Source organism: Wolffia australiana, chromosome 12 (assembly GCF_029677425.1).
Source record: "Wolffia australiana isolate 7733 chromosome 12, ASM2967742v1".
Classification (NCBI taxonomy): domain Eukaryota; kingdom Viridiplantae; phylum Streptophyta; class Magnoliopsida; order Alismatales; family Araceae; genus Wolffia; species Wolffia australiana.
The window spans coordinates 12,820,269-12,832,497 of record NC_135846.1 but is presented as its reverse complement, the minus strand read 5'-3'; the positions used below and the strand labels follow the sequence as shown (position 1 = coordinate 12,832,497).

The 12,229-nt window shown below is 41.8% G+C and overlaps 2 protein-coding genes across 5 annotated transcripts; both read left to right on the top strand.

The window, feature by feature from the left end:
• The first annotated feature begins 2,175 nt into the window (after window positions 1–2,175).
• On the top strand, window positions 2,176–5,396 carry LOC144710301 (metal tolerance protein 1-like). 3 transcript variants are annotated; one of them, XM_078584031.1, is made up of 2 exons: window positions 2,176–2,294; window positions 4,091–5,396. In XM_078584031.1, exon 2 carries the CDS (start codon window positions 4,091–4,093, stop codon window positions 5,270–5,272), a length of 1,182 nt encoding a protein of 393 aa, XP_078440157.1. In that variant the 5' UTR covers window positions 2,176–2,294; the 3' UTR covers window positions 5,273–5,396. The 3 variants fall into 3 exon arrangements, with proteins under 3 accessions (XP_078440157.1, XP_078440158.1, XP_078440156.1); XM_078584032.1 differs by lacking the exon at window positions 2,176–2,294 and adding an exon at window positions 2,615–2,715; XM_078584030.1 differs by lacking the exon at window positions 2,176–2,294 and adding an exon at window positions 2,785–3,031.
• A 1,200-nt stretch (window positions 5,397–6,596) lies between these two features.
• On the top strand, window positions 6,597–11,837 carry SDP6 (FAD-dependent oxidoreductase family protein). 2 transcript variants are annotated; one of them, XM_078583957.1, is made up of 8 exons: window positions 6,597–6,967; window positions 7,853–8,326; window positions 8,796–9,127; window positions 9,208–9,368; window positions 9,684–9,942; window positions 10,361–10,661; window positions 11,257–11,295; window positions 11,708–11,837. In XM_078583957.1, the coding sequence occupies exons 1-7, from the start codon at window positions 6,607–6,609 to the stop codon at window positions 11,262–11,264; spliced, it is 1,896 nt and encodes a 631-aa protein (XP_078440083.1). In that variant the 5' UTR covers window positions 6,597–6,606; the 3' UTR covers window positions 11,265–11,295; window positions 11,708–11,837. The 2 variants fall into 2 exon arrangements, with proteins under 2 accessions (XP_078440083.1, XP_078440082.1); XM_078583956.1 differs by lacking the exon at window positions 11,708–11,837 and having other exon boundaries at window positions 11,257–11,594.
• Window positions 11,838–12,229: the final 392 nt, after the last annotated feature.

Sequence of the window (12,229 nt, the reverse complement as noted above, 5' to 3'; positions counted from 1 at the left end):
CTCCCTAGGAGAGTGTCTAGAAGTCACATGCTCGACCTCTAGAAATATCCAAATGATCAAAAGATTATTAGATCTCCTCTCCTTCCCAATTCTTATTGAAGATTTTTCTGATCTCCAAACCGTCAAGTAGTACTTGTGGAATGACTGAGCAATAATATGACGAATGATAAGGCAGATCTGGCTAGCATGGGCATGTAAAATGCCCTCCCCCTTTATTTATAGTCATTGTGAACTTTTCATAAAAAAACCTTTATTAATAAAGTATATCTTCCAATGTTCTTTAATTGTAATGAGTGTGACCTTCTAGGTCCATATATCCATCTCATTAATAAAGGCCTAGTAGTATATATTGACTGCTCTTATTAAATAAATATATCAACATATATATTCATAGATCAATGATCTATTTAACCCAATCGATAGGTTAAGTTTCCAGCCCGTGCAATGACCAATTACACCTTATATTTTTTAAGATGTGGAATTATTTTTGAACTCTCTCATGAAACCTTACCATCAATGATCATCATGTATGTACAGTCCCCTTGTTTGTGTGATACTCCCAAATGGCTTTGAGTATGGTTAGTCGCGAAACTCTAATTTGTCATTCAATTAGTATATATGTGCAATCTGGATCATTTGAGAAAACCTTCTCCACTATTCGTACTACCCATTCTAGGGATTTGGTGCATCTTATTCCTCGAGTTAATCTCATATTATATCGAGGACAGATGATATGTCTTGGCCATTGAATCACCTTTGCGTATTTTTTGCTATGTTTGAGCTAATACATGTTTTACTCAAAACATGGTCATCTATAGATAAGATGTCCTCAATGTCTCATGTTAATGGGGATACTTACAAAATCATGACATGAATCAACCTCATTAACGCTTACGTATAATATCATTAAGGGATTCATACACATCACTTCAGTGAACTCTTCCACTGAAGAACATTTACTGTACATCCTTTGTGTCTCCACATTGATGGCAACAAGATTAGCCATACTAATCATATGAGTAATACCAGACAGAGGTATTCTATCCACATAATTCTATGTCTGTCTCAAGTATCCAATGAATATGAATATTTAAAATACACGCTTCAAGACTAGTAATACCTATATTATGATCTCATCACAATTCGCTGATTTATGACACATAATCAAGGAATTCCTTGTAAATATTACATGGTAATATAATAATGAATAAATATTCATCTTGTGAATTTCAATAAATCATGAAAGTGTGATTGGATTAACGATTACATAATATTCATCACTACGTGACTATTAAATCGTTATAGTCAATACTTGCACATCCTGGATGTTAATGTTGGCTCTAATCTTGAAACAAACATCAGAGAGGAAAAATCGGTCTCCACCATAACTGATTTCCTGATATTAGATGTCGACACCAAATATCGGCTGCTATAGTAACAACATCCACTATTGATATCTATTTTGATATCAGCATCAGCTTGCGTCATGAGGTTTTGGATGCCAATTTTGGATACCAAAAACAAATATTGGACTCATACATACTCTTCATTACATTTTATATACTAATCAGATACTATAATTCAAGCTAATACTTCATAATTTGTCATTAGAGTTTTCTAACATAAGAAAGAGACTCCCATGTTTCTTTCTCACTTTGAGTCTCTGACTCATATGCATTTAACTATGGGGGCCTAATGAAAATGGGTGGAGGCTGGGGACTAAACAGTCCGTGTCTGAAAATAAGTGGACAACTAGCCTGCCTGGACCTAAACACGTACACGTCGTGCGCAAAGCCTAAGCACGAGACAAGCCTGTGATACCATAAGTCAAGCACGTGGATACCATAAGGCAAGCACATGATACCGTGACTTCGATGTGATATGCCATCCGATATCCGATATCCGATATCCGATATCCAATATCTAACATTAAATATCCATATTAGTCATTTTCATGGCAATATCCATCCCAATGTCCAATACCTGCCACAAGTTCATATTCGTTTCTTATAATCACTATCCAAAATCGGGTTTCTTTTCTGGATATCGGATTGTCCAATATCTAACATTAAGTATCCATATTAGTCATTTTCATGGCAATATCCATCCCAATATCCAATACCTGCCACAAGTTCATATTCGTTTCTTTAATCACTATCCGAAATCGGGTTTCTTTTCTGGATATCGGATTGTCCAATATCAGAGAGAAGCTGAAATTCCCGCCTGCCGTAGACGTTGCTTATCTTCCCGTCGGGATCTCTTCTCGTCACAGCCGCGCAAAATTCTAGTGAAAGGTGAGGATCCTTGCCCTATGAATCCGTTTTCTTGTTCTTTATTGTTTAATCCACGATTCTCTGTCACATTTCTACGCATCATTCGAATTGCGAGCTGGTTGTTTCATCGTAAGAATCGATGTTTCAATATTGATTTTCTGACCGCATTTTAAAAAATCGTCGCGGATTATTGCTCGCGGTCGTGATCAGGGTTTGCAATTAAAATTCTGCGTCGATTCCGGCATTTGTACAGTTGTATTTCGCTGTCGACCGAATTTTTTATACTCTAGGGCTCAGTATTCATTCGATAAAGAAAGATTATCTTAATGGAAGGATACTGAACGTTGTCTGCCCCACTTTGTCTTATTGGAGGGCAGAATTGTTGCCCCCTCGCTTCCCTGTAAAGTCCATCTCGTCACAAAACGTCAAGGAAATTCACGAGGTCTGAATCCTATTTGAATATCGTCCCATCATCATCATCATCATCATCATCATCATCATCATCATCATCATCATCATCATCATCATCATCATCATCATCATCATCATCAATTCTTCTGTCCCATCATCATCAATTCGAGGGCAGCAGAAGATATGCCCCTATTCCTTGTCAGTCCCTTAAAATAGAGTGTATGGTTTTTATCGTCTTAGGGTTTTGTGGGTTTTCTGTTACGATCAGATGAGAAGGTGATCTCTCCGCTTCTCTTGCTTCCCCCGCTGTCGCCGAAGTGTCTCTCTGTGACCACTACTCTCTAAAGGTGATCCTGTTCTTGGAGGGAAAAAAAACATCGATCGCTTCGTGTTTTGGCATTTAATTTATTTGCTGATGATTAGCTGGAATGTTGAAGTTTTCCTTGTGAGCAAATTTCTTGTTTTCTGTGTTTTAGTTTCGATTCTTGGAAACGGATCTCCGGTTTCCTTTTACTGCTTCCTTCTCTCTTTGTGGCACTTATTTTATTTGCAGACGATTGGCTGGAATGTTATAATTTTCGTTGTGAGCAAATTTCTTCTTTTCTGTGTTTTAGTTTCGACTATGGGAAACGGATCTCCGGTTTTCTTTTGCGGCATCCTTCTCTCTCTCACTCTCTTCCCCGATACTTCTATTGATCGTGTAGATTCCTGACTATGGTTTCTTACCGATTCGTCTAGGTTTTAATATCCCTGATCAACGACCTCAATGACTTATGTTTATTTGGTGAATCTAAATATTGATGATTTCCCATGCAATGACTATAGTTCTTTAGGCCGCCATTTTTAGTCAATGCTTTGTATAGTTCAGAGCTTTCGCCTGATACTTGACAACCCATGGCAGCTAGTTGCCATATCAATTGACCCACTAGCTATCTGTTTATATTCCAGATGGAACTGTTTTTAGTTAGTAAGATAATTCAGACTATTGGTATTTGAAGGGAACCTACTGTACAGGTCAATGGGGAAGATACCCCTAAGAGAGGTTGTGTGTCATATACATCTCGTCCGAAAGTGGAGATCCCTTGTGTTTTTGGCCAAATCATGATGGAGCTTAGACTTTCGTCATTTCTGATTCTTCTCTAGTCCTCGACTTACCAATAATTCTAGGCTGTCATTTTTTTTCATAAATGTCATTCTATGTTCTTCATGCTAATCATTTTCTGGCAACTTCTCTCCTTATTTTTAGTTTGCACTTTGTCTTTCGTATTATCAATTTATGTTTAAAGCGATTAAACGACATGGGACTAATGTATACCCTTCATCATGTTTTTTGACTCTCTTATTGGCGTTTAGCTAGATAAAATCAGCATCTCCGAATTTTTAACTCTTCTCCTTGGCCTCCTTAGATGGACGAGAAGAAGGACCATTTGGCAGAGAGCCCCCGCCGTGGCCAGATCATGGAGGTTGGTGCTGAGGTCTCCCAAGATGCCGTCCACGTGGGGATTCGGAAGATCTGTAGCGGCGCCCCGTGTGGATTCTCTGAGGCCGGATCAGGCTCCATAGACGCCCAAGAACGTTATGCTTCCATGAGGAAGCTCCTGATCGCCGTCGTCCTCTGCGTCATCTTCATGGCTGTGGAAGTCGTTGGCGGGATCAAGGCCAACAGTCTGGCCATCCTCACCGATGCAGCCCACCTGCTCTCTGACGTCGCCGCCTTTGCCATCTCGCTCTTCTCGCTCTGGGCGGCGGGCTGGGAGGCGACGCCACGTCAGTCCTATGGATTCTTCCGGATTGAGATCCTCGGTGCCCTCGTCTCCATCCAGCTCATCTGGCTCCTCACCGGCATCCTCGTCTACGAGGCCGTCGCCCGCCTCCTCCATCCCTCCGGTGAGGTTCATGGCTCCCTCATGTTTGGTGTTGCCGCCTTTGGGCTTTTCGTCAACCTCATCATGGCCCTCCTCCTCGGCCACGAGCACAACCACGGCCACGACCACGGCCACGACCACGGCCACGACCACGGCCACAACCATGACAACCACGACCACGATGATGACCACGAGCACGAAGGTGACGATGGCCACGCACATACGGTCACCATTCCGGAGGAGGAGGCTCTTCTAAAGGCAGAGACGAAGACGACGAAGAAGAAGCGGAACGTCAACGTGCAGGGGGCCTACCTCCACGTGCTCGGGGACTGCATACAGAGCATCGGAGTGATGGTGGGAGGGGCCGTCATCTGGTGGAAGCCGCAGTGGAAGGTGATTGATTTGGTGTGCACCCTGGCGTTCTCGGCGGTGGTCTTGACGACGACGATCAAGCTTCTAAGGGATATACTTGAAGTGCTCATGGAGTCCACGCCGAGAGAAGTGGACGCCACCAGTCTGGAGAGAGGGATGTGTGACGTGGAGGGTGTCGTGGCGGTCCACGAGCTCCACGTTTGGGCAATCACCGTCGGCAAGGTCCTGCTGGCATGCCATGTCACCATTGCCCCGAGCGCCGATGCGGATTGGGTGCTGGACCAGCTTATCGGGTACATCCGCAGGGAGTACAACATCAGCCATGTCACCATCCAGATTGAGCGCCAGTAGTTTCTGGTTTTTCTGTTGATATGCCGTTTCATTAATTGTTTTTTATGCTGTCCTTTAGTTATCGGAATTGGGAAGGATGATATACAATCATTCAGGTGAGAATAAAGTTTCAACTTTCTAGCAAGGTGAGGGCGTCATTGTTTTTTCGTTCCTGGGCAAAAAAATGTTCCTGTCTGGAGCCTCGGATGTGAGACAAAATGGATATCCGGAACAAGGACGGGTCTGTTTTTCTCGTCCAGGGACAAAAAAACCGTCCTGTCTGCGGACGTTGGACAAATGTACTAAAATTCCACTATATTAATTCAAGAACTGTATGATTTTATGAATTTTTTTCCTCACATTTTAGAACTTCTATGATTCAGAACTTTTATCATTTTTCATCCCATGGTAACAGTGGCGAACCAGCTCTAGGACGGGACAGTTTGGGACGACCCAAAAAAGGGGTGACGCTGGATAAGATTAAAACTGTCCTGAACTGTCAAACTTTTCATTCCATCCGGCACTAACTTGCTGTCATCCCAATTTATTAAAATGTAGTAGGGAATGCCATGTCTGGGACGTGACAGAACTGATGACGAAAGATGACAGATGGTGACGTGATGAAACTTTCGTCAAGTCACCTTCCCATCACGCGTCCCAGCATATGCAAAAAAAACCGTCATGTTCCCGTCACTGCCCCTCCATAGGGCGTCCCGTCATGTCCCCGTCACCGTGACAGCGTCACTGTCACTGGTGATGCGAATAAAACCCGAATTGAACGGAGGGGTATATCTCTAATTATTTATAGGCGGCATCAGCTTACGCGCGCAAACAAACAGGGATTTCTGAGCAAAATGCCAGGAAATCAAAATGGCCACGTCACGGGGCGAAATCTCAGCCGTCAGAAATATTATAAATAATGATTTTGTATAGGTATTTTCTGTCCATTTTAACTTTTAAAAAATTCCTTCATGGCCATCATCCGTGACGGCCATTCCGTCACGTCACGCGCCCTGGGCACCCCGTCACCGTCACGTCCGTGTCACGACCACTTCGTCATCGGTCACTGTCACCGTCGCATCATCAATCATGTTTCCACCACGGTGACGTGTGATGTGACGGATAACGCGTGCTGATCCCTAAAACGTAGGCTCTTTAACTTTGGGATGGGTGTGAACGGAGAGAAAGTTGAACGAACGGATGACGGACGAGACGGTTGACGAAATTTCGTCAGTCCCGGACCTTTGTTTCAAGTGGGCCTTTTCGGCCCATTACGGCGATCGAGGCACGATTGCCCCTATTTAAAGAGCCGAGACGTTACGTGTAGCCGTTGTCTTGTTGATTGGTCTCGAGGCATGGCGGGGGCTCGCCTGAGGGCCGCCGGCGCGCTGGTGGCGGCGATCGGAAGCGCCGCCGCGATCTCGCCCAATTCGTTGATTTCTTCCGAGAGCGACGCCGGCAACGGCGGCGCATTGGAGAATTTGAGGAGGAAGATCGCCGATCCGACGGTGGTGGTGCCATCGCGGGAGGTTCAGCGATCGTCGTTGATGGGATCCAGCGCTGTTAAACCGTTCGATGTGCTCGTCGTCGGCGGAGGAGCCACCGGCTGTGGCGTCGCGCTTGATGCGGCCGCCCGGGGGCTGAGTGTCGGTCTCGTCGAACGCGAGGATTTCTCGTCGGGGACTTCGTCTCGATCCACCAAGCTCATTCACGGAGGCAAGATCCTTGCACATTTGATCTGTCTTCTTACGCTTCATGTGGTGCGTTGTGTTACGGCTCCTCTGCGTCTCATTTGTTTTGCATTTTCTATTTGCATTAGGCTTGATTAATTCGATGCTTCTTAGGGATTCCTGTCCGATTTCGTGTCAGAGAAATATGTGTTAAATTTCGTAATTGATCAAGTTTTCGGTGTTATTTCATTTCCTTGTCAATATATTTATGATTAGCTTGACTTTGTTTTGCACCTCGTCACATTATTGTAGTTTTGTATATTCTCTGCAGAAGATTATTATTCGTAAAAATCAGAAACACGTTGATTTATTTCTGTCTTAACTACTGTCCTCTTTTACGTGAGCTACTGTAAAATTTCTATCGTTGAAACGAATGTGTACTTTATCATGATGCATAAAGAAGCAGGAATTACCGGTATATTTTCATTTTTATCAATATCTAGAACAGCATTTCCTGGTGCCTCCGATTTATTTCCGTCTACAAGATAAATTCGTATCATATATTTATCTCCGAATTTTAGCTAAACTTCTTTGGGGTTTTTTTCTTACCCACCATATCTTATGGTTCGTAGACTTTCCTCTTGTGGCCGTTTTCTCATTCATGACGTGAATGATGATATTCAAAGAGCAGTTACAATTTTAACTCTAGGTTTCTTTTCTCGTGCTGTGAGAGTTTTGCCACTCATATCTTTTTATTCAAGCCTTTATGCAAAATTGAAGAAGTAAGAAATATATTTTGATTTTTCTCAAAGTTATACTGATCACCTGCACTGTTTTTCACATTATGCCTTTCCAAATTCTTGTGAATTCCTATTAAAAATAAAACGGTATACTTGATAACGTAATTCAAGAGATCTCCCTTTCCTAACAGGGGTTCGGTACCTAGAGAAGGCGGTCTTCAATCTCGACTATGGGCAGCTGAAACTCGTTTTTCATGCCCTAAAAGAACGTAAAAGAGTCATTGACAACGCTCCACACTTGTGTCATCCTCTACCATGCATGACTCCGTGTTTTGAATGGTTTGAGGTAGTATACTACTGGTTGGGTTTGAAGTGTTATGATTTTATTGCCAATCGGCATATGTTGCATTTATCACGATATTACTCTGCAAATGAATCTGTAGAACTTTTCCCAACCCTAGCCAGAAAGGGGCCCAATAAAAGCTTGAAAGGAACAGTTGTTTACTATGATGGCCAAATGAATGACTCTCGCCTCAATGTTGGATTAGCATGCACGGCTGCCTTGGCTGGCGCTGCAGTTCTTAATCATGCAGAGGTCATATCGTTTATCAAGGATGATTTGACTGGTCGAATAGTTGGAGCTCGGGTTCGAGATAACTTATCAGGTACTTTTAACAACGTGCTTGCATATGGGTCCAATTATCTGTTAGAATCACGATTATTTGTCCATACTATGCGCATAATTATTAAAGCATATCTATCTCTTTATGATGAACTGATCTGATATGATTAAATTGTTTATAAAAAAATTGAACTATACTTATTTAGTTTAGATGAAAGATATTTAATCATTAAGCTCTGCAGGAAGGTGGTATAATTTTCCATTGTTTAATAGTTTTCCTAAACTTGAGAAGCGGGCAATAATGTATTTTTTAAATGGTTCCAGAGTTCCGATATGCTAATATTTTATCTGTTGATAGAGGGAGAATTCTTGGACTTTATTTGAACATGCAGTGTTGATCAAATTTCTTCCAGTGATTACATCATTTGTATGAACATTAAACGCCTTGAACGTGCAGTCCTTATCTTCGTCATTTCCAATCATAACAACATTTGAAAAAATACTTTGACCAGGAAAAGTTTTTGACGCATATGCCAAAGTTGTGATTAATGCGGCTGGACCTTTCTGTGACTTGGTGAGAAGAATGGCGGACAAAGACGCGACCCCTATGATCTGCCCCAGCAATGGTGTCCATATTGTTCTTCCGGATTATTATTCCCCAGAAGGAATGGGCCTCATTGTCCCCAAGACCAAAGACGGGCGTGTCGTCTTCATGCTGCCGTGGCTTGGAAGAACAATTGCTGGAACTACAGACTCCAACACTGCTATCACCTACCTCCCAGAGCCCCATGAAGATGAGATACAGTTCATACTAGACGCCATTTGTGATTACCTTACCATTAAGGTGGAGGCTTTCTCGCTGATTTGACCTGGAATTTCCATTCTTCTTTTTTGTTGAGTTCAATTGATCTTGAGTTGTCCCAGGTAAGGCGGTCAGATGTTCTTTCGGCTTGGAGTGGCATCCGGCCGTTGGCCATTGACCCTTATGCAAAGAATACCGAGAGTATTTCGAGAGATCATGTTGTTGTTGAAGATTTTCCGGGTTTGATCACCATCACCGGTGGGAAATGGACCACATATCGAAGGTTAGTGTTCATTCTTTTGGTTCAGCATCCTGGATGATAAGTCTTCGCGTCTTCGTCATTGGCCTGCAGCTAGTATCATAAAATAATGATGATTGATGATGACTATAAGTTACATAATATATTATTTTGTCTTAATGCTGGCTCTCTCTCAGCAACAATTGATACCTTGTAATCCTTGCCCTTGTCACGAGAATGATGATGATGATGATGATGATGGCAATGATGAATTTTTCATCATCCGCCAACCCCACTTATTTTGCCTGAGCACTTGTTTTTTATGGTTAATCGTCTGATCAGTAGCGTAAACATTCGCAGCATGGCCGAGGACGTGGTCGATGCGGCTGTTAAATCTGGGAATCTGAGGCCCACAAATGGCTGTCTGACCAGTAAACTAGTCATGGTTGGGGGGGATGGATGGGAGCCATCGTCTTTTACTCTTCTTGCCCAAAACTACATCCGCATGAAGAAGAGCCACAACGGGAAGGTTGTGCCTGGTGTAATGGATACTTCCCTCGCCAAGCATCTCTCCCATGCCTATGGCACTCTCGCTGACAGAGTCGCTGCCATCGCTCAGGTTCTTCTCTCAAAATTTCAATTCTTAGTCATAATCTTTACTTGAATCTTTATCCAAATCTTAATTCAGATATTCGCCCGTCTCATTCAACCATGATCGAATCATTAATATTTTTTTCCGGACGTTTTCTGATATCATTGGAGAAGTCTTTCGTCAAAACTTCGTCCTGAGTATAATAGTATAATATTTTGAATCTTTACTCAAGTCTTACTCAGAAAGAGTCGGGTATTTTTGAATTATTACTCTGAATCCTTCTCCCAATATTTTGGGTAAAGAATTGGGTAAGATTGGATAATAGATGTTATTCAGCCCGACATGTTGAGAAAATATTTGATCATTTCGCCAATGTGTGATTCTTCATTAGTTTAGACTCCATCAAGACTATCGTGGTCTTTACTCCAATGATGTTGATGTACAGAATGAGAATCTGGGCAAGAAACTGGCACATGGGTACCCGATCTTGGAGGCAGAGGTGGCCTACTGTGCCAGATACGAGTATTGTGAGACTGCCATAGACTTCATCGCGAGGAGGTCGCGACTAGTGTTCCTGGACACGGATGCCGCAGGGCGGGCCTTGCCAAGAGTGATTGAGATCCTCGCCGCTGAGCATGGGTGGGATCGTGGCCGAAGGAAAGAAGAGCTCCGTCGTGCCCGTGAGTTCCTTGAGACCTTCAAATCTTCCAAGAATGCTCAGTTTCATGACGGCAAGCACACAACAGGTGAGATCTTTTATCTCTCTATCTGTTTCTATATCTAGCAATATACCTATATCACAAAATGTTACCCTATCCCTATCTTCCTCTCCATCTCCATCGATCTTTATTTGTCAATCACTGATCTCAACTCTACTCCAATATATATATATATATATCTGTCTCTATACTATCAATATACATCAGCGACAAACTGGCACTCTATTTCTATCACAAAATGCGACTCTTTCACCTCTATCTCTGGCAATAGGTATAACCGCATCTATATCATTGGCAGTAACTTCATCCCTATCTATACTTCTCTATTTATCTGTGCCTTTCTATATGTCTCTATCACTAACTGTTACTCTATTCCTCTCTCTTTCTCCTTCTCTATCAACTTTATCCATAGTTCCATTCCAATTTATATCTCTGTTGCAGTAACTGTATCTCTATTTCTATTAATCTGTATGTTTCTTCGATTAATTGAAATTATCTCTACGGCTGACTGTTACTTTACATCTATCTTTCTATGCATCTCCTTCCTCATCTTAAACTTCATTTCTATTTTGTCTTTATCTCTATCGCTGGTCTGCCGTCCAACTTTTTTGTTTCTTTGCAGGTGCATGATTGGCAGGAGCAAATACCAAACAACACAAAGGTAATGTCATAATAAGAAAACTATTTGATACTTCAGCTTCAATTACAGAACTCCAAAAATCATCCTCAGAATAAACATTAGATTGGAAATGATGGGGTAAAGATATACTTGGTGGTCTGCGAATTACGGAGGATGGAATGGTTGTAAGTACATTTTTTTCTCAAAATGACCAAAGATATCTGAAAGATGGATATCAAGAAAACAATAGTATTTACTCAGAGAAAGTTTAAGGACATCTTCCTTCTACACAATAGTATTTGTTGTGACATTGGGGCTATTGCTGGTTGATTATTTTATCCCATCAATTTTCTGCATGCAACAAATTTTTTTTGCTCTAGGAGTCATTTGTTTTTTCATCGGTGGACGAGTGGGTTAACAGGTCCAGTGATCTTCTTTGATGCTCAATTTTCAGGGTATCACTCTGCTGTATCATATAAAACTTGGTCCTTATTTCTCTGGTGTATTCAAGTAGTACCATGTTATGATCATAACATTATATCTTCATTTTAGGGTGTTAAAAATATCAGATACTTTATATTCCCCACATTATGGTTTGAAGCTTTGGAAAAATTTGAAGTCTCTGATTATTTTTCAAGCTCGCATTCATATACTGAATTTCAAATAACCACAAAATACAATATTACCAACCTTGAAGACTTTCCCTGAATTTGGCCAGAATGAGAACTGCACCAGAATTTCCATGAGTGGGAAGGGCTTCCCCATTTAATAGATCTAAATCTCCCTGTAAATAGTTTCAGATGTGAGTAATACAGCCAAAGTTTCCAAAAAATAGACTTAAATGTTCTCATGCAAATTCTATCAATCTCAAGGCCATGTGATGGAAGTTATTCATCACGGCCTTATGGATAGGAGGTTTCTTATAGGCTTCATTCCTCCATTCCTGAAATTCATATATTTGATTGTTGCCTGAAAA

Excerpts from the sequence above, each read along its gene's own strand:
- LOC144710301 (XM_078584031.1), top strand. The coding sequence starts at position 4,091 with ATGGACGAGAAGAAGGACCATTTGGCAGAGAGCCCCCGCCGTGGCCAG.
- SDP6 (XM_078583957.1), top strand. The coding sequence starts at position 6,607 with ATGGCGGGGGCTCGCCTGAGGGCCGCCGGCGCGCTGGTGGCGGCGATC. Across the intron at positions 6,968-7,852 it reads CACCAAGCTCATTCACGGAG|GGGTTCGGTACCTAGAGAAG; the intron begins GCAAGATCCTTG and ends CTTTCCTAACAG. Across the intron at positions 9,369-9,683 it reads AAATGGACCACATATCGAAG|CATGGCCGAGGACGTGGTCG; the intron begins GTTAGTGTTCAT and ends AAACATTCGCAG.